This window comes from Vanellus vanellus, assembly GCF_965231255.1.
Source record: "Vanellus vanellus genome assembly, chromosome: Z".
NCBI classification, from domain to species: Eukaryota; Metazoa; Chordata; class Aves; order Charadriiformes; family Charadriidae; genus Vanellus; species Vanellus vanellus.
In genome coordinates this window covers 47,511,953-47,532,793 of record NC_138908.1, presented here as the reverse complement: position 1 = coordinate 47,532,793, position 20,841 = coordinate 47,511,953, and the positions used below count along the sequence as shown (strand labels likewise).

Genomic DNA, 20,841 nt, shown 5'->3' with positions numbered 1-20,841 from the left:
AAAAGAAAAAACAAACATCAAGAAACAAAACCTCAAGTAACTTACTTTTTTTTTCCCTCTCTTGGTTCATTTTCTCTGCTATTAGATCACTGATATCACTGTCAATATTTGCCCTTTCTTCTTGTAGTTTTTTCAGCTCATTATTAACAGCATCAGTTTGTGGCTGAAGATTCTCACAGGCTGCCATTGTATTGAGCTCATTCTTCCAGTCCTCTATCATCTTGTGAGTGTTGTGTATTTTCCTCTGTCTGTCTATTTCTTCATCTTTTTTCATTCTCAAAGCTTTATGAATTTCTTCAATCTAAGAATTTTGAGTATTTCCAACATTAAAGGAGTTTAGTATATGAAATCTACAACAAATAACTAAGATATCTGTGCAAGTGGTATTAAATGCTGATGTAAGCATGTACTAAAACCGTAAGAGTCTGTTATAGTTCTAATAGACCTACGACAGTTGAAGAAAGATTTTGTTAAAGATTTAGGAACATTAAAGCAAAAATACAATCAAGCTTTTAAATCAATTTTTGAAGTTCCTCTATTTTTACAAAAGCAGAAGCTGAAAGTTTAACATCTTCCTTAACATATTTGAAAGTTTAAGATTGCATAAAAACTATAGCACAAACCAAATTTGCAACATTGACCCTTATAAATTTAATTTATAAACTTCTTGACCAAGTGCTTAGATGAAGTTCTGTTTTACAACCTATCTTTGCATATTATTTTTAAAAAACGCTGGACACATACACTTAAGAGAAGCAATAACTCTAGCCTCTTGCATAGATTATTTGAGGGCATGTTTAATGCCAAGTGCATTACTGTACTATAAGGGCTGTAGCTTTTCAAGGAAAATCTGTAATATATAGTATATATACACACACTGTCTATTCTTAGGTTTGTTGCATTAAGGTAACTGATCTTACGTAGCATACACCTGTCTCGTAGTAATGTTTGACTAAAAGGCTTTTTAAAGACTGGAGGGAGTGAAGTCTGGAAGCACTTGCAGCCTCTTCAGAGAAATCTCCCTCTTTGCTAACAGAAGAACGAAAAAAAAAACCAAACAAACAAACAAAAAAACCAACCCCATATCTGTTTTACTGCAGAATTTAAGAAGTAGCATTCCGCCTGAATGCAGCATATACTATAGCTAGTAGTGAATTAAAACACTAGCAAAGAAACACCAAAAAAGTCATATATATCAAGACTTACTTGTTTATCTTTCATCTCCAAAGCATCTTGCTTCTGTTTACATTTTTGAGAAATGTGTTTGATTTCAGCAGCCTGCATACAGTAAGATACTTAAATTAGATAGTCATAAATTCAGTTATAGTTATATTTGTAAAAAGCAGTCATATTTTAAAGAACATTCTGTATATGCATAACTAAGCATAATTTTATCACTGACAAAGTCATACTCACCAGTTTCTTATTATTCTTACTTGTATCTGTAATGTATATTTTCAGCAGCTCGTGAAGAACTGAATAATGGCATATAAACTGTTCACAACCAATCAGCTATAGATCTGCATATTCAGGCATGACAGATAGAGTAAGTCTCCTAATCTAATCTGAAATTAAAGTAACTCCATCCTCAATTTCAATAAAAATGTTACTTTCAGACCCTTACACTTATAAAATGTTCTTGCCTGTTTTCCCAAACTAATTTTACCAAGGAAAGCTTACACTTAAAGCAAGAAAGGCTTAAGTTCCTACGCACAGGACAGCCAAAACAGAATTTGTCAAAGTCATCCTACCTCTGAAGTGCATTGTACTAAAGCTATATCCTAAACAGCTGAGCTTGACAACTTTTTGGCTCGTGTGTAGGCACCCATGTCTCTATTCTTTCTCTATCCTTCTCAGCTTCTACAGAGTTGTAGAATACAGGTTGGAAGGGACTTCAGGGCGTCACCCAGTCCAATCCCTTGCTCAAAGCAGGTGTTATTAAGACCAGGTTGCCCAGGCACTTGTACAGCTGAGTCCTGAACACAGTGAAAGCATACTGCGCTTTCTCTACAAACTTAATCCCTCCTTCCTTGAACCCTCAAGGCTGAAAACAGTGCAAACAGAACACTGGAACACTGCAGAAGGATGGAAGGACTGTAAGTAAATTCCAGTGCAGACATGGAAACAAGCAACCACAGCACTCTTGCTGGAAGAAATGTCTTCCTACAAACTGAGTCACACTGAAAACTCTAAGACACATCAAGAATGGAGAAAATGAAATTATGCAGAATCTTTTCCCTCCCACAACCTGAAAAATGCACAAAGATTTAAGACCCTGACTCTACAGCTCTTTGCATGAAGGCAACATGGAATAATACACCTTGGTCCTGCAGCTCACTGCAATGAGGTACTGATGCCATGATGCTCTCTCCAAAGACCTCAGGCAGGCATTCTGGAGGGGAAGCATTCTCCCAGGAAACTGACCCAAAATATTCACAAAACAATTCTGAAGGCTCTCAAAATCAGGACACTAGTAAGGAACGGGAATTAAATTTTTCAATTATATTTTCAGTTATCATACATTTATATATACCTACCTTACACAACAGATTAACAACTGTAATTGTCTTTATGGTTTCCATGGTACAACCATAACACACTGCTTTATACCATCAAATACTGCTAAAAAAACTGCATTGCATAGTCTGATCTGTTCAAATGCCTTTCAAGAGCCTAAAGCAGAAAGTATTCTAGGCTCCTCTCACACAATTTTATCAACCTCTTCCTACAAAAAGGGCTGATTTTTTTTTTTCCAGAATCTACATGTCATACACACCCAGAGCACAAAATTTTACAAAGAATTCTTAGCTTAACCAAATCCTTAAAACAGTTTTAATGCAGAGAGACAAGAGAAATAGTCATGCACTGTCTTGATACATTAAATTCTTCCCAGATTTAGCTCCACCTTTACTTTCAGTCCAGCTGCTTCCAGGCAAAATCTGTGACACCATGCCTAGCTTTTTGCCAACAAAGTGCAAACAAGACAATGAATAGGTGGTTTATCTCTGCTCTCACATACATATCCTCAAGCCAAGAGCAAGACCTCAAGAAGCAGTCAGGATTACAGTTATTTGATAATGGATATAAGCCTGGACCAAAAGGCCTGAAGATAATTACGCTCCCTACAAGTCAGTCTGTCCAAAGCAGAGGACTTAAAATACTAAACTGCTTTCCCTTAATGCCAAAGTGAAATTTGGCTTGAAAAAAACTTTTGGGCCAAAAAGAGAGTTATACTGGTTTTGTAATAAAATCATTCATTAATCAACTCTTGCTGTCTTACAGCATAATTATCTGTGAAACGCTCACCAAATGCTTGCATCTACAAAGATAAAATTCTAAGTTACAATAAATTCAAGCATGAATATGCAAAAGTGAAGAACTAATGAAGAATGAGCACTTTAAGCAATTTCAAGGTATGGTACTTAAAAGCCTTGAGGTTTTCCCTTAGATCAAAACTATCTCCTGACAGTGCAAGCAGCACTAATTCTCCTTTAAAAGAACTTCATTTTCACAGCCCAAATAAGAAAGTATGTGGGAAGGAAACGGATTTCAGTACCCAAAAAAGAGCTACTGTCACAAAAGTTCAAAAAGTAGCGATACACCTCTAACATATTGTTAACTTGCCTGATGTCATACAAATTATTCATGCCATAACCAGGTACATAATATATTCCCTTAAGACTCTTACCATGATTTTGGACTCTATGGGGGCTTCTTCAAAATGGAGTATTAATAATTCAAATTAGACTTGGATATATCATTTAACATTAGAACAGGCTCAGGTTCGGAAATGTCTCATCATAATATTATATACAACATAGTATCAGCTATACATTACAATCAAAATAATGGTAAATAATCTCTGGAAAGCAGTATTAGAATATCTCACTAAGTCTTCTATAAGTTATTTATTTCAAATGTAGCATTTTTCCTTCTTCCCATCTATTTGGCTTCTGGAATAGAAGAACAAAATGCAGAACAAAATACACCTAATTCAATCTCTGGGCCCAAATTAAACAGCACTTCAGCATACAGCTAACCTTGTGAATGTATAGCGTGTGAAAGCTGTACTCCACAAGTTCAGATTGAGCAGAAAAATACGTTGATTCATGAGTCCATCCGCTACTACATTCTCCCAATTTTTCTTTCACAGTTCTGTAGCAGATAACCTATGCTGAGCATGCTCCCTGCAAGTTAGAACTAAAATGCTCACTGTTTTGTCCTAGGTTTCTCAGACAGAGTATAACTCATACCAACAGAGTATAACTTTTATCTGGATATAGCCCCATACTTTTAAGAATTGTGGTAGCAATGGTTCAGTAGAATTCTTTCCTGTTGGAAAAAATGTATTAGTGTAACATCAATTAAAATGAAAGATATGAGTAAAACCTAGCAGGGTAATACCAAGCAGTGAAAACAAAGCTTAGCACTTCACAAGCATGAAGGCCCTTACTGCATTATGAAAATTAATTTCAAGCTTCAAGCTGTTAATTTTCCTCTGAGGAAGTACACTTAAACAACAACAAAATAACAAAAAAAAAACCCAACCACACCCCAAAAAGCCCACTTCAATAAAATGGCAATATTTTTAAACATTTAGGTCTTTTGAATCAGAGCATAATAAAAACTTGCAGTACTGTGGAACACAAAATTCAAAGGATACATTTAACAAAGGGCTTTCTTAATAATAATCATAGAATCACAGAATGGCTTAGGTTGGAAAGGACCTTAAAGTTCATCTAGTTTCAACTTGCCTCCCGTGGACAGGGACACGTTCCGCTAGACCAGGCTGCTCCTAGTCCCATCCAACCTGACCTTGAACACTTCCAGGGATGGGTCCTCCACAACTTCCCTGGACAATTTGTTCCAGTGCCTCACTACCCTCAAAGTGAAAAAATTCTTCCTAATATATGTTCTACAGATATTCAAACTCTTCCAGTTTGAAGCCATTACTGCTCATCCTATCACTACACTTGGTGGACGAGGGAAAAGCTGTGGATGTTATCTACCTGGATTTTTGCAAGGCTTTTGACACCGTTTCCCATAGCATTCTCCTGGAGAAACTGGCTGCTCATGGCCTGGACAGGTATACTCTTCGTTGGGTAAAAAACTGGCTGGATGGCCGTGTCCAGAGAGTGGTGGTAAATGGAGTTAAATCCAGTTGGTGTCCAGTCACGAGTGGTGTCCCCCAGGGATCGGTGCTGGGGCCCGTTCTCTAATATCTTTATCAACGATCTGGATGAGGGGATCGAGTGCACCCTCAGTAAGTTCGCAGACGACACTAAACTGGGGGGGCGTGTTGATCTGCTTGAGGGTAGATTGGCTCTGCGGAGGGATCTGGACAGGCTGGACAGATGGGCTGAGGCCAATGGTATGAGGTTCAACAAGGCCAAGTGTCGGGTCCTGCACTTGGGTCACAACAACCCCATGCAGCGCTACAGACTGGGGGCGGAGTGGCTCGAAAGCTGCCTGGCAGAAAAGGACCTGGGGGTGTTGGTGGACAACCGGCTGAGCATGAGCCAGCAGTGTGCCCAGGCAGCCAAGAAGGCCAACACCATCCTGGCCTGCATCAGGAATAGTGTGGTGAGCCGGACTAGGGAAGTAATCATCCCCCTGTACTCGGCACTGGTGAGGCCTCACCTCGAGTACTGTGTTCAGTTTTGGGCCCCTCACTACAAGAAGGACATTGAGGTGTTGGAGTGTGTCCAGAGAAGGGCTACAAAGCTGGTGATGGGTCTGGAGGACAAACCTTATGAGGAACGACTGAGGGATCTGGGGTTGTTTAGCCTGGAGAAGAGGAGGCTGAGGGGAGACCTTATCGCCCTCTACAACTACCTGAAAGGAGGTTTTAGAGAGATGGGAGCTGACCTCTTCTCCCTGGCGACAAGTGATAGGACAAGAGGAAATGGGTTCAAGTTATGTCAGGGCAGGTTTAGATTAGATGTTAGGAAGCATTTTTTCACTGAAAGGGTTATTAAACATTGGAATAAGCTGCCCAGAGAGGTGGTGGATTCACCATCCCTGGAGGTGTTTAAGAAAAGGGTAGATGAGCTGCTTAGGGACATGGTTTAGGAGTGGTGGTGTTTTTATCAGGGTAGGTTAATGGTTGGACTTGATGATCTTAAAGGTCCCTTCCAACCTCACTGATTCTATGATTCTATGATTCTATACAAGCCCTTGTAAAAAGCCTCTTCAGATACTGGAAAGCTGCTATAAGATCTCCCCGGCGCCTTCTCTTCCCCAGGCTAAACAACCCCAACTCTCTCAGCCTGTCCTCATAGGAGAGATGTTCCAGCCCTCTGATCATCTTTGTGCCCTCCTCTGGACCTGCTCTAACATGTCCATGTCCTTCTTATGTTGAGGGCTCCAGAGATGGACACAATACTCGAGATGGGGTCTCATGAAAGCAGAGTAGAGGGACAGTATCACCTCCCTCAACTTGCTGGCCATACTTCGTTTGATGCAGCCCAGGATACAGTTGGCCTTCTGGGCTGCAAGTGCACATTGCCAGGTCATGTTGAGCTTCCCGTCAATCAGCACCCTCAAGTCCTTCTCCTCAGGGCTGCTCTCAACCCCATTCTCTGCCCAGCCTGTATTTGTGCTTGGGATTGCCCTGGCCCACGGGCAGGACCTTGCACTTGGCCTTGTTGAACTTCATAAAGTTGGCGTGGGCCCACTTCTCAAGCCTGTTCAGGTCCCTCTGGATGGCATCCCTTCCCTCCAGCATGTCAACCACTCCACACAGCTTGGTGGTGTTAGCGAAATTGCTGAGGGTGCACTTAATCTCAATCCCAATAATAATGTACTTGGGTAACTAGTATTGCCTGGTATAGTTTACATCCCAACAAAAATAGAAGTGGTGTGAATAAATCTGTGTTTTTTGTTTGTCTAGTCTTTCAGGTTTGGTTTTGGGTTTTGTCAAGGATTTTTGTTTGTTTGGGGGAAGGGTGTTTGTTTGCTTGCTTGTTTAAAGAAAGCATATAGACAATGTATTAGCTCACAGTACATTAAATGCCACTGAAGTTTCAGACCCTGATTCTGCAAGATGCTTCATGACAGCAGTCCTCTACAGATGTCAGAGGTATCTCCCTACCAAGTCCTTTGATCTTATCAGTTATCTTCAAACAGAACTCACTGCAGCAAACATTCTCATGTTACCATTTAACTCTGGTTATCCAATGAAAATTTGTGCAGCCTATACATACAATGACTTCTGCAGCCTGAATAGTACTTGATAGTTAAAATCCTGCAGAGAATTACAGTACCTTCCTATTTGTCATACAGAAATAGTAATTTTCCATATCCCCAGAGAGAGCAGCTATTCAAAAAACAGATAATAAGCTCTAAGGCATAGACAGGTTTACCATTAAATGCCCTTATGCAAAGAAGTATTCACAGCTAATGGAAGATTATCGTCTAATAAAAAATTATACCTTACTTATGGAATTAGGTTAAATATTAGAAGAATGGAACAGACATGGAGAAGGCAGTGAGAACCAAGGGCATGAGTACTTGAGAAAAATTTCTTCTGAAACACATCAATATGGCACACTAGAAAGAGGTTATTGGTTTACAATTTTCAAAGCTGAACACAGAACACCTGAAATATTACATACATTAATTGAGAACTTAAAATGCCTACCTTATCTCTCATTTTCATATCCAGAATCTTAAAGTGTTCTTCAGTTTCCTGGATTTTTTTTGTCACTGGGGACTGCAGTTCTTTCAGATTCTTCAGTTCTTCCTTGGCTTGGTCTCGGCTTTGTTTCACATCCTCATGCTGCCGACGAACATTTTCATATTCCTTGGAGGAGGTGAAAGTGAAGTAATTAAAGACTTTTATCTTCTATTCCAGCATTTTATACTGCTCTAAACATTTTGTTGAATTGTACATGAGTTTTAGGAGAAAAATCTCATTCAGAAGCTAATATTAGAGCAACTACTGAAGTAATCCTCCTGTTACTAGTCACTATGACTAGGAGATGCAGGGATGATTTAGTCCTCAGTGAACAAGTACAAACATTTTATGGTTCTTAAATAATATGCAATTTAAGTAGCAGAAGAAACGACCAATTTGTCTGCAATTAACTTGCCTCTAAGTCCATCTGGGACCGGTGTGGAAAAAGTAATTATTTAGCCCCTTCTGTCCATAGTTTGAGCACTACTTAGGCAGAAGTCCTCAAGCTAAGGAGCAAATAACCACAGACAACTTCAGGAGAAAGAAAAGGAAGGAGCTGGACAGATCATCAGAGCCAGTAACAGACATAACCCTGAAGTAAATCAAGGAGAGAGACAGAGCGGAACAGAACTTTGGAAAACAAACAAAAACTCCACCATACACCACAAATACCAGAGAAGTCACTACCTAGGGAGTTTAACTGGAGATGCACTCCTGAAAGAGAAGGTAAGCAGTATGGTGACCAAGAATGTCCACTTCAAGAAGGTGGGAAATTAATCTGAAGGAGCCATTATAAGTGATTTTTTTTTGTGTTAAGCTCTCTGGAGGGAAAAAAAAACAAACAAAAAAACCCCAAACAAACAGAACGCCACCACCCCCAACAAACAAAACAAACAATCCCCCCAAAAACAAACAAACACATAAGAACACAACTTTTAATGATTGTTAAGGGTTCATGAGAAAAAAGATACTCAGAGGACTAAAGGGAAGAGAAGTAGATACTTGTACATGGGAGTGCACAGGAAGGGAAAACTGTTGGATTTGCCAGGCACTAAAGAAAGCCCTGGATTTGAGGATACGCCTGGATTATTCCAAGTTTTGGAGCAGTAAAAAAATACTAAAGATAGCCTGCAAGCTCTATCTGTAACAGCAAACTTTGCTTGATCTGCTACCACTTTTTCCTAGTTAGGTATTTAATTACCCTGCTTGTAAACACACACAATTAATCACAAATAAATCAACTTAGGCTATTAAATCCAAATTCGTTCTTCATAGTATCTTTTTTATAAAGCCAAAAAGTATTTGAAGAAGGCTGCTTTAATTCCATGATATGGAGTACAATTACTAGCCATCATTACAAAGTTACAGAGGTAAAACAATTATACTTCCACTTAGCTGATAGAATAAGCTCAAAAATTAGCTCTTCTCTAAATAAGGTATTACATTTCAAGGTTAAAACAAATGCACACACATACAATTAATTACATGTCATTTCTTCAGATACAAAGTACAGGCAAGTTTCCCTAGAACTTGTGATGACATGTGAAGCCAATCCCTTAAACAGAAAACCTGTTGAAAGAAGAAGAAAAGGAAAAGAAAGAAGAATTTCTGAAGAAAAGAAAACCTGACTTGCATTAGACCTCTGTTTTTTGGTAACCTTTAAGCAAATAACCTCGATACTTGTAATTATGCACATAGGTAAATATCTGCAGAACTTCCAAAGGATTTCAGCTCTCCCAAGAGATACTTTCACCTAAACTACAGAACAAAGCTTTTCTCAATTGTAAATGGAAGAGGAGGAAAAGAAGAACTGACACAGCTTGGTCAAAACACATTTTCGGAATTATGTGCTTTCAGGACATTTACAGCAGCAGGAAAAGCACTTCCTGCTGCTATACTACCTTAAAACAGTATACCTTATGGTATTCCATACTACCTTAAGCTTGGAGGGGTAAGAAATCCCTTTTCTTTAAGGCCCTACAAAAGAAGGATTATCTATGTCAAAAAAACTGTATCTCCTTAAATCTGCTTACTGATTACAGATGACACAATCATTTGATAGAAGTCCCATTAAGGTACAGACAAGAACATAAAACGTCCCCTAAATCCTTGAGTCCAAATCTTTAACATTATACTCCTACGGTCCATTTAATGGAATTTAAAGCAGATGCTCAAAAGCCTACTAGACATAGACACATATAATAATGGTGTGTAACTCTCCACATACAGAAGCAGCTGGCACTGACTAGAAAAGACACTTGACTAGAAAAGTGTTCCTCGGGTGAAGAGCAGTGGAGTCTTCAGAATAAAAACACAATTCTACAGTGGTCAAACAGTAAAACAAGTTCAACACTAGACCTCCCCTTTTCCATTAGGACCAACAGACAATCTAGTGCGGTATTTCAGTTGATCTGTTTTCAGGCTGCCTGTCTTCTCCATTTTGTAACATACTGCAGTGCTTATACATCTGCCTCCTGGCTGTTTTGGAGGCTTACCTAGATATTCTGTTTTGTTACAGAGGCAATTCTAAACAGCTAGGTATATTTCATCTACAAGTAGAAACCTACCTTTTGGGGAGGATGGGGGAAGGGGAAGATCCACAGAAGGAAGAATAAACCCCCATGCTACTCTTAACTTTGGTGAACCCAATTTTAAGACATCAAAAACATTTATTCTTCAGATTAAACAGTGCTAGGTCAGATGACAAAGAAATATGCCCTTGTAAGAGAATGCACTACTCCTTTTAGAAAGAGCTTGGTATTTTGCAATATAGGAGGATACAAAGAGATCTATCAGAAGGATTTGACAAACCACAAACCAGGAACAATCTTGTACACTGAAGATCACAATGGAATATGAAGTTTTGTTGCAGCCTGTAGGTCAAGTATCTTCTACCTAGTAAAACAATTATGTTGATGACCCTTGATTTCAACTGTAGACTATCCACAGACAAGTGACTTCTGGTAAACAATCTGGTACACACTACTGATTCTGTAGGACAACTTGGAACTTCACGCAGGTGTCAAAACACACTGTTGTTTTCTGTGGATTCAGTGGCCAAAAAGTTACATTTCTCCTGACTGAGTGCACCCACCAAGAGTATTTATACTTAACAACATAAACTGCCTAGAAGACAGTAGTGAAAGGGTAAGGTGTGAAGAAGTCTAAGTTTGCTTAAGAAACACATAAATAATAGCAATGTTCTCAAGCTTACAGAAGGCAATCTAACTGACAGCACACAAAATTCTTAACTTAGTTTCCTCCTGCCAGTTTCCAACTAGCCTTCACACTTCTCTATCTGCAAATATCTTAGAGAACAACCAGTATCAGTCTACATTAACCATGCAAGACCTACATCTCTCATAATAAAAATACCTCTTTTCTTGTTAACTAAGCTACTCTAATGCATGTTGAGTAGGGAAAGCCTGCATCATTCAGCAAGTGCAGAAGTCCAATCCTAATGCCGCAGAATGTACAGCCCACCTCCTTAGCACCTACCATTATCCCTCTACTTCAATTGCTGCTCCTCTGTGCTGTTAGCACAGAGGTTTGAAGGCAGTGAAGGTACCTCCCCGAATCTAGTTGCTCTTCAAGATACATGGGTCATAAAGTTCTTTGCATACCCACGTGAGACTTTTATCTGCAAAATTGCAATAAAATACCTTACAAAAGTTTTCTGCATCCTCCACAAGTATTACATGTAAGTGTTCATAAGTTCTGCAACTGTATTTCATGAATTCTATAAAGCTTGCAAACAAGGCAAACAACATATTGCTTCAATATAATAAAACCCACATCATCTTAAACTGTTTATAATAATTTAATCTGACTGACCATTCCACATTAAACTAAACTACAATCAAAGGGCTCTTCAGAAAGACTTATTTTGCTTTGTATAAATGACCTGTCCTTGATTCTAGGCTCTTAGATTTGTTTAAAATTTCCAGCTTTCCAAATGCTAACATTTTTGAGACTGGCAACCTATATTCACTATGGTTTATGTCATGCACACCAAACCTCAATTAATAATTAAAATTAGCAAAGGGGGAAGGCAACCTGTAAAAACAGAACAACAACGAAAAAACACAACCAACCACACACCACCAAAAATACATTTCATAAAAAGAAAAAAGTTACAGCTGGAGGAAGCAAGTGGAACTGGCTAGGCACAGCTTAAATTAAGCCAGTTGTGTCTGTGAGAAATAAAAGGAATACTGCTCTTGATCTATATTGTTTTCCTAAATGGGCAGTAACTAGTTAAGTCACTCCCCAAGCAGTTTCTCCAGTCCAGTTACATACACAAGCAAACTTCTGATGACAGTTAGTTCAAGAACAGTAATTCAAGACCTGACCTTTTTGCACCAAGCAACTGTAATGAGGTTCAAGTTACTCTGGTCAGATTTCTTTTGAAGAAGTTTTTGGCATATTTCTAATATTGCAGTATTAGGAAAAATGGGTTAGGCAAGAAAAACACTGACAAGAAAGTAAAAACTTACCACCCAGGGCCTTTTCCTCTCAAGCATCTCAATTAAGTCTAGATGGCGCTTGCGCTCATGGTATCTCTCAACATCTTGTTTGTATCGTTCGATCCTCTGTCTCATTTTCTCCAAAGAGTTAGTTTTGTCTCTGCACAAGTTCTGCAAGAATATACGTTTTCATGTTTTACAGTATCTACTTTGTGAAAACACTTTTCAGGAATAGCCCACACCTCACCCGTACATTTAAGCAGGAATTTAACACTAGAGAGGACATTGTAGTACAGCAGTAATTACAGAGGAAAAACCCAACTCGGAATAGTTGCCCAGCTTTTTCAAGTACATTTATCATGTACTTAAAAAAAAAAAAAAATCTAATTTAAACAGAAATATTAATCTGAAGAAAATACTTTAATTTTTTTTTTCTCTGACGAAGTTACACCCTACAGCTCAAGCCTCCATTAATCTAGACATTTCTAAACCACCATAACTGGTTTTGATATCTACAAGTAGCAAAAATGCTTGTGAAGGATCTTGTAGAGATTTGCAACAGAAATATTAAAGTTGGCACGTGAATGTAGTATGTATGAGTGGAAATGCATGTGTGCAAACAAGCACAAGAAACGGCAGAAAAAAGGATTAAAATAATGGCCTGTACTGCTAATGACAGACACTGTTCCCAAGACACCATTCCCAGCAGTAACAGCAAGGAACACATTATTTCTGCAAAGTTAACTAAGCCTGCACTCTGGTAAGATCACAGCACAAGCAACTGTCAAGGAAAGACCCTGCGTCCTAAAACCAGGATGGAAACAAGGTTGCAGCTTATTGCATACACTATCCCTTCTCCTCTTTGTCTGTTAATATTCCAAACCAGGAAAAACAAGTAGCAGGCAACAATATTGTCCATAATTTATGAACATTGAAGTCAGCAAGATTAAAGCAAAGGACCACTCTATAACAGCTGGTGACTGTCCAGAAAAGTTGTTGCCAGTCAAGAATTCCAGAGAAGTGATGGGTACTCGACAACAGGCATCCCTTGTCCTCTTTGTCCAGACCACTTGCACACGTGTGTCTTCATGCTTACAGGCACATGAGTGTCAGAGTGAATGACTTCTGAGAGAAGATGAGCATGATTTGGTAAAATCAACTTAACACAGACTTTGTAAATAAGGTCCACCTTCTAATTCTGTAAGATCTCATGTTACATCTTATTATGCTAATTTCCCTACAGTCACTGCTCTCTGTCCGTATGATGTGCATGTTTACCTCCAGTTCTCTTTCCTTTTCTCTGAAGTTTTTCAGTTCACAGTGAAATCGGTACATTTCTGGAGGACCAATGGATTTTTCAGTGGCTTCAAGCAACTCAATCTTACTCAGTTTTGCAAATTCTCCAACTCTATCCTACAAAATAAAAAGTTACAAAAATACAGTATTAGTTAGAACAGTGCAATACAGTAATACTGCATTTAAACACCGAAACTTACTTTTCATGAACATCAGCTGACTTACAGTTCTATGCCAGTGAAGTTAAGCATAGGATGACCATCTCATAGACTAGCAACCAAAGCCTCCTAAACTTTTTTAAGATTTCATACATGGTTTTCTTGGAGCTGTTCTGGAATTATAGCTGTTCTTGGCTATTTGACAGCTTTTGAGGGTAGCTGTTGAATGATATGGGTTGGTTCATTATTTTTGAATTGGCTAACGTTCTTCTGAACAAGACAGTTTAGTACAGGGAATTAAAGGTTTTTATTCGACTGTATTCCTAATACTGGTTCTCAGGCTGCTGAGGCTACACCTTCCCAGTATAAATTAACTCAGAAGTTAAGCAATGTAGAACTTAATATTAAGGCTGGCAGCCAAGGGTATCAGGAAGCATTGCTGCTGTCCAAGGCAGAGGAACAGCTCAAAACCAAGACTGGAGTGAAAGGTGCGCTTGCCATTGCTACAGTGGCAGAGAGCAAATAAACTAGAAATTTCAACACAGAAATGTCAGTTCAGTGAATATTAATGTACTACAGAAAAAAAAGCTGTTTTAAATACAAAAGTTACGTTGGCAGAGTATGCAGAAAGTTCTACTCTAAACAAATATTGTGAATATGTAAATAATAAAAAAACAACCCCAGAATATTTGTTCCTGCAAAATTTTACTGTTTTTCAGCATGTCTTCTTGAATGCACTTCTCCTTGAACAGAACAATAAACCCATGGTTGGCTAGACTCTGGTAAGTTTTCCTTTTACTACCATCCCTGATGATCCACATGAACTGGAAAGGTCTTTGGAAGGAACCTGCCGTAACTTTTTTTAAGGTGCAATTGAGCAGCAAATTAGTTATCTGCACAGAAATCCTGACATGCTTGAGCATGGATTTGGATATGGAAACTGCTCGTAGTATTCCTTCATCTTCTCTCTCCTTGAGGAGCTACTTTCCATCAGGATGATTTTACACTTACATAATTTGATTCTAAATACCTATGCGTCTTACACTGCTCCTCAAGAAACTGCTGAGCCCCACACGTTACCAAAAAGGCTCTAGTAGCAGTCTCTGTTGCAACTGCAGAGTCACTTAGTAAGACTCCTTTCTGTTTTTTTGAGAAATAAAACCAGACAATTCTTCCCATTCACTTATCAAGTACAGGACCCAATCCTAAGGAACTGACTGGATATAATCAGAGAAAAGTGCATGCAGGGATTGACTGGGAAAGTCAGGGATGCAGAACTACAGGAACCATGCAAGTGAAAGTACAGAGAGTGCTAGAACTCAAGACCTTATAAAAATTTCCCTACAGATTTGTTGTTAAAGAACACCCCTACAGGAGCACAGACAGGACAGAAAGATACTGCTGCTACTCAAACACCAACATGGGGAACATCAGCAGCTCTCCTTTCAGCATCAACTGACAGCAGGTAAAAAAACCTCCAATTAGTGAGCCTAGTCACACAGTTCCTCCTTTCTTTCACCATCACACCAGTATGCCTACCTCTCACTCTTTGTGCTGTCCCATTAAATCACCGAAGTGATACAAAAGCTAAGCAGCAACAAAACCCTCTCAAAACACAGCAATCCATTTGCACCCACGGTCTTTCAAAATTCATTCATACCTGAGGCAGAAACTGGCACAAATTGTCCACCTGGATGTTTAAGGCTGCAATCTGCTCTTCTACTGTTTTCAGGGTTGCTGGCTTTCTGTTGATAAACCATGCCGATGTGTTGTTCACCACCTGAATCTCACGTGTGATAATGATATTGTCAGGTGTCTTAGACCTGGTGAATAAAAAGACGTTTTTACGCTTCCGAGAATGTGCAAAGGTTACCAAGTGTCAAAGTTATGCTAGAGTTATGGTATTAAAACTTTAAGATATCTAATATTTAATACAAATTAACTGGACAGTAGCAGCAGATTCACATTTTGTGTTTCAGAAAACCAGTACTTCACCGATGAATTAATCTCACAAGGAAAACATCAAGAATATCTACAAATCTTAACTCAGAGGAAATTATTTACATAAATAACATACTCATGATGAATGTATGAACCATTTAAAAGTTGTTATAGATGTGAATAGTTACATAAAAGTGTATTTTTATATGAAATTTACTAAGTTTTAAAATTGGTATATAGGAAGTGCACACTAACACTATGCCTTCAAAGTAAAAAAATACTAGTGTACAGAACTACATCAATAAGCTGTGTATATACATTTCATTTGGGAATAAAAATAGTATCATACAGTATGAAAAATACTAATTTGTTTTAATTTTCTGCTTTTAAAGAATAGCAAAAACGCATCAGTTGTCCACTTAGTTCCCTAGGTTAACACTTAACCATACTAAATTTTTGAAGGTAAGATGCATCAATAACAAATGAGCAATGAGATAGTCATAACCTCTCAAAATTTTGGTAACCATTTTGATACAGAAATTGGCTAGTGCCTGTTCAGTTAGCATATTGTTAAACATGAAGAATAAGGGCTCATAACGGTTTGGAGGCAGTGTACCTCAGAAGACTTAAGAACAGAGTTCAAAGTAGAAGTGAGCAATTCAGCAGCTTCTAAGTGGCATAGTGATATGAGCCTACTTCTTGAAGCCTGTGTGATTATTTCCTCACAAGTATACACTACTTTATTTTAATATACCAGACTTCCTTCAAAAGACCTACAAAGCCATTCTCCTTTCTTTTATCAAATCAAGGACTTTTTACTACTATAACTCTTGATTTTAGTTACCATACAAGGGCCAAATGCAACCAAGATAGTGAGTGCTTACAGAACTAAAATTTTTAAATTTCTGTCAAAAAGCAATCTTCTGCATCATTGCTCTCTCACCCTAGATGTTGCATTTAAATATTTTCTATCAATTATACAAAGGACTGGATTACACTGCAACCATGACAGTAAAAATACTAAGTCTTCACATACTGCAAGTCTCTCTTCAGACTTCCCAGTAACATCAGGGTGTATCTATGTTTAAATAACCACACCATGTACGTGAACGACATCCTACTTCCTGATCCATTGCTTGGCCAGTCTCCAAAGAACATCTTACTTCACCACTCTCACAACAACAAAAGTGGACAGGATTTTTTCAAAGACTTGTTCCAGTATATCTTTTTTCCTGAACACAATTTTCTTCTTATACAATCTGATCCAGGTGGCCAATTGTTACACAAATTAACTCAGGCTCTAAGTCAGTTGATTAGCTCTATGGTCTATTCAGTTCAGGCAAACAGATCAGGTTAAGGCTTATCAAAACTACCTGCGTTATTGCAGCTCTATGTTAAAATCTCCACAAAAAAGCACCCATTTAAGAACTCTATTAGGATATTCTCTCTTTAGTTGTTAAAAAAACAAACAACCCAAAAAACAAACAACCCAAAAAACAAACAACCCAAAAAACAAACAACCCAAAAAACAAACAACCCAAAAAACAAACAACCCAAAAAACAAACAACCCAAAACACAAACAACCCAAAACTTACAGGAAGCATGCAATATTGCCCTATAACCACAAGTTACTCATGGAATTTTACGAGTAAGTCCAAATGACTTTCAGTTCCTCTGTTTTGCAAAAGCTTACCTAGAAGACTGCATTAGCTGGAAGTAGTCAGATCTACTTTTTTTTAGTTTGTTCTTTGTTTCAGTAGGTGACATTTTCAGTAAGAATGGAGTCCCTCATAGCAGCAGTATCAGTATAAGTCAGTGAAGGCAAACTATTTGGTTTCAAAATCTAGACTCTGTCTTTCCTTTTTCTTTTCCTCTTTAACAATAATTTCCAACCACTACGTCACGATAGCAGTACTGACTATATCTGAATCATCTCAACCCTTAATGTAATCAAAAGCTAGACACACCATATACATCAATCTTTATCTATTTACTCTTTTTACATGAAGACAAAGTGAAATGCTTCCTAAAGTCAAATCAAGACCAGCCATCGCAGCTTATTTCTTATGTGGTAATTATTTAACCTTAACATTTTGAAATCTGTGTAAATAAAAAAGAAAAAAGTAAATCACCATCTTAAAGACAGACATCTGTACATCAGATTTTTTTCACAACTTTGTGAATGACTGCGTGGGGAAATAATCTAATTAAAAATGTATGAGGAAATACAGTTTTACTACTTACAGTTCAATTTCTACTACACCTTTCAAGCACCCCTGCTTTACAAAGAGGCCAACCTACAAAATTAATTACAGAAATTATTATTGTAAAATAACAGTGTATTAAAATGTAATCTCTTACAAAAATATGTATAACAGAGTTGCTATAATGGGATATTTTATTGAAAACTTACAATTAAAACCCAAAATTTATTCTGGGTGTGTATTAACTAAAAATAAAAGAAAACACTTATCTTCCTTATCAACTAATATCAATACAACTTACTCCCCAGGTTAACAATTTCCGATCAATTTCAACCTCCAAAACTGAACAATTTATAATCAGAAGATCCACAGAGTGGAAGAAGTCCTCATGAATTCAGGGGACAAAGGCAATACAAGTGCAAGACACTGCCAAACATCTGTACTAGTAGAACTGCCAATTCTAATAGCCTAAAAAAATATAAATATGAAAAGCCAATAAAAATAGCAACACACAGTGCTGCCATGCAGTCAATTTCTATATTTACATTTGCTCAAAGCTAAGTTGCAACCAGAGAATATGTACAATCATTTAGGTATCCAGATTCAGCGCTCCCAAAATCTACTGAAATATACTCCATCCAACCAAGATATCCAAGAAAACAAGAGCAAAACTTAAAAATTTGGCAATACAAACTTCCTACTATAATGTCAACACATGAGCTCTTGGGAGCAAAAAATGAAAATAATAGTATACAACCCAAAACAGTCCAACTTCCATTTAAATCAAAGACCAGTGACTCCATGCTTTTAGATAAATTCTCAGACACATTAAGGATATGTTATTTCCACAGTTTCTACATACTTGGAAATTTAAATTAGACTTTTTTTTATTTCTCCTTTAGTCGGTACTTCTGCTCAAATGTTATTTATGCACTAGGTGGCATTTTCCTACCCCACTGTGGAGGCTTAGACATCTTGAAGTATAACCTCTAGTCTACTCAGGTTCCAGTACAATTCAGGTGTTTCTATTTCATAAGTCAGCCAAGACAACAAGTAGTTAAGTAAGACAAAATCCCTTTGGCAAAAGCCTTTGTCTCTGGGCCAGGTTATTCTACAATTTGGACGCTTTACTTTTTATAAAACTAAAGCAAACCAAGGAAGACAGTATTTTTCCCCCACCTCGGCTTGGGAAATTTCATTTCTTAATGAAATTCAACTTAAATATGAAAATTACATAAGTTCATAGTTACCTTATCAGCTCGCCCTATGAAAGAAGGTTTTCCAGCCAGTCCCAGGCAGATGGCACAAACAATGCTTGACTTTCCTGTTCCATTAGCACCTACAATCATGTTCAGATTGGGTCCTGGACGTACTTCACAGACATCATATGTTCTGGAAAGCACAATAATTTTTTGAACCTTATAAACACTACCTCACTTTGAAGAAAATTTACTTGCTTAAAACCACTTCATGATTATATTAAATATGACAGATTTTACCAAATCCTAGACTCAATCCTCCAATACTGTTTTGTAAGAAAATCTCAGAGTGAAACCTAACACTACAATAAAACACTGTGGAATACATTCCTACTACTCAGAGTACTTACAGTAACTTTCTTCAAAATAAATGATTATAAAGAATGAAATCCAGCCACATAATGACAATTTCTATTGACTTTACTAGGACATCATATTATTTTATATATTTAGAAAGAAAGTTGAGTGAATTCAGTAAAGTCTGCTTTAATTCCACCTGCTGATGCACCAGTCACAGGAGATTCCACTTGTCTAATGCATACAGTGTACTCGGGTCTTAGGCTCTGCACAGATCACATGACCATAGAATGATTAGAGTTGGAAGGGCCCTTAACGATCATCTAGTTCCAACCCCACTGCCATGGGCAGGGACACCTCCCACTAGACCAGGCTGCTCAAAGCCCCATCCACCCTGGCCTTGAACACTTCCAGGGATGGGGCATCCACAGCTTCTCTGGGCAGCCTGCTCCAGTGCCTCACCCTCAGAGTGAAAAATTTCCTTCCTAGTATCTATTCTACATCTCCTCTCTTCCAGTTTAAAACCGTTACCCCTTGTCCTGTCACTATACCCCTCGATAAAAGAGTCCCTCCCCACCTTTTCTGTAGGCCCCCATTAAGAACCAAAAGATCGTGAGAAGGTCTCCCCAGAGCCTTCTTTTCTCCAGGCTAAACAACCCCAACTCTCTCAGCCTGTCCTCACAGAAGATGTGCTCCAGCCCTCTGATCATCTTTGTGACCCTGCTCCAGACCCACTCCAACAGGTCCATGTCCTTCTCATGTTGGGAGCTCCAGAGCTGGATGCAGTACTCCAGGTGGGGTCTCACCAGAGCAGAGTAGATGGGCAGAATCACCTCCCTTGACCTGCTGGACACGCTTCATTTGATGCGGCCCAGGATGCAGTTGGCCTTCTGGGTTGCTAGCGCACATTGCCGGATCACCTTAAGCTTCTCATCCACCAGTACCCCCAAGTCCTTCTCCTCAGGGCTTCTCTCAATCCATTCTCCATGAACCTGTATTTGTGCTTGGGGTTGCCCTGACCCAGGTGCAGGACCCTGCAGTTGGCCTTCTTGAACTTCATGAGGTTGGTATGGGCCCACCTCTCCAGCCTGTCCAGGTCCCTCTGGGTAGCATCCCTTCCCTCTGTGGAACTCCATACTGATACATCATGCAGTAGCTTTCTTGAGTGACAACAGCCAAAAACATTAGCCTGTTATCAGTGGTGCACCCAGCACGGCTACTGCAATAGCAATGACAGGAAGAGACCAAGCCCTAGCACGCAAACTCAAGACAAACCATTAATGCTGGTATGATTGGTAACATCCCAAATTTATAATGAACTCCACCATTCGACATTCTGTTCCTGCACTATACCAAACACACAGAGAGGAACGGAGACATTAACACCAAAGAAAAAACAGAAAGCAGCTAATGACAAGACAATAACATAATTCATGTATTTCTGGAAGAGAAAGTAAAGAATGTATTTGAACCCTTCATGCTGAGGCTTAAACTACTGTTTGAAGCTTCATTTGATATCCATAGTGTGACCCGTGAACTAT

The 20,841-nt window shown here is 38.5% G+C and overlaps 1 protein-coding gene across 1 annotated transcript in view; it reads right to left on the bottom strand.

Moving 5' to 3' along the window:
• The window catches only part of SMC5 (structural maintenance of chromosomes 5), a gene marked incomplete at its 5' end in the record, with an annotated part of 57,334 nt that overhangs the window by 35,542 nt on the left and 951 nt on the right, over positions 1-20,841 (bottom strand). Inside the window, 8 exons of the mRNA XM_082497976.1 lie at positions 46-301; positions 1,207-1,278; positions 7,643-7,804; positions 12,175-12,315; positions 13,423-13,557; positions 15,259-15,421; positions 17,785-17,837; positions 18,995-19,136. Of these exons, the coding sequence (XP_082354102.1) occupies positions 46-301; positions 1,207-1,278; positions 7,643-7,804; positions 12,175-12,315; positions 13,423-13,557; positions 15,259-15,421; positions 17,785-17,837; positions 18,995-19,136 (1,124 nt within the window). The remainder of the gene's footprint in view (positions 1-45; positions 302-1,206; positions 1,279-7,642; positions 7,805-12,174; positions 12,316-13,422; positions 13,558-15,258; positions 15,422-17,784; positions 17,838-18,994; positions 19,137-20,841) is intronic.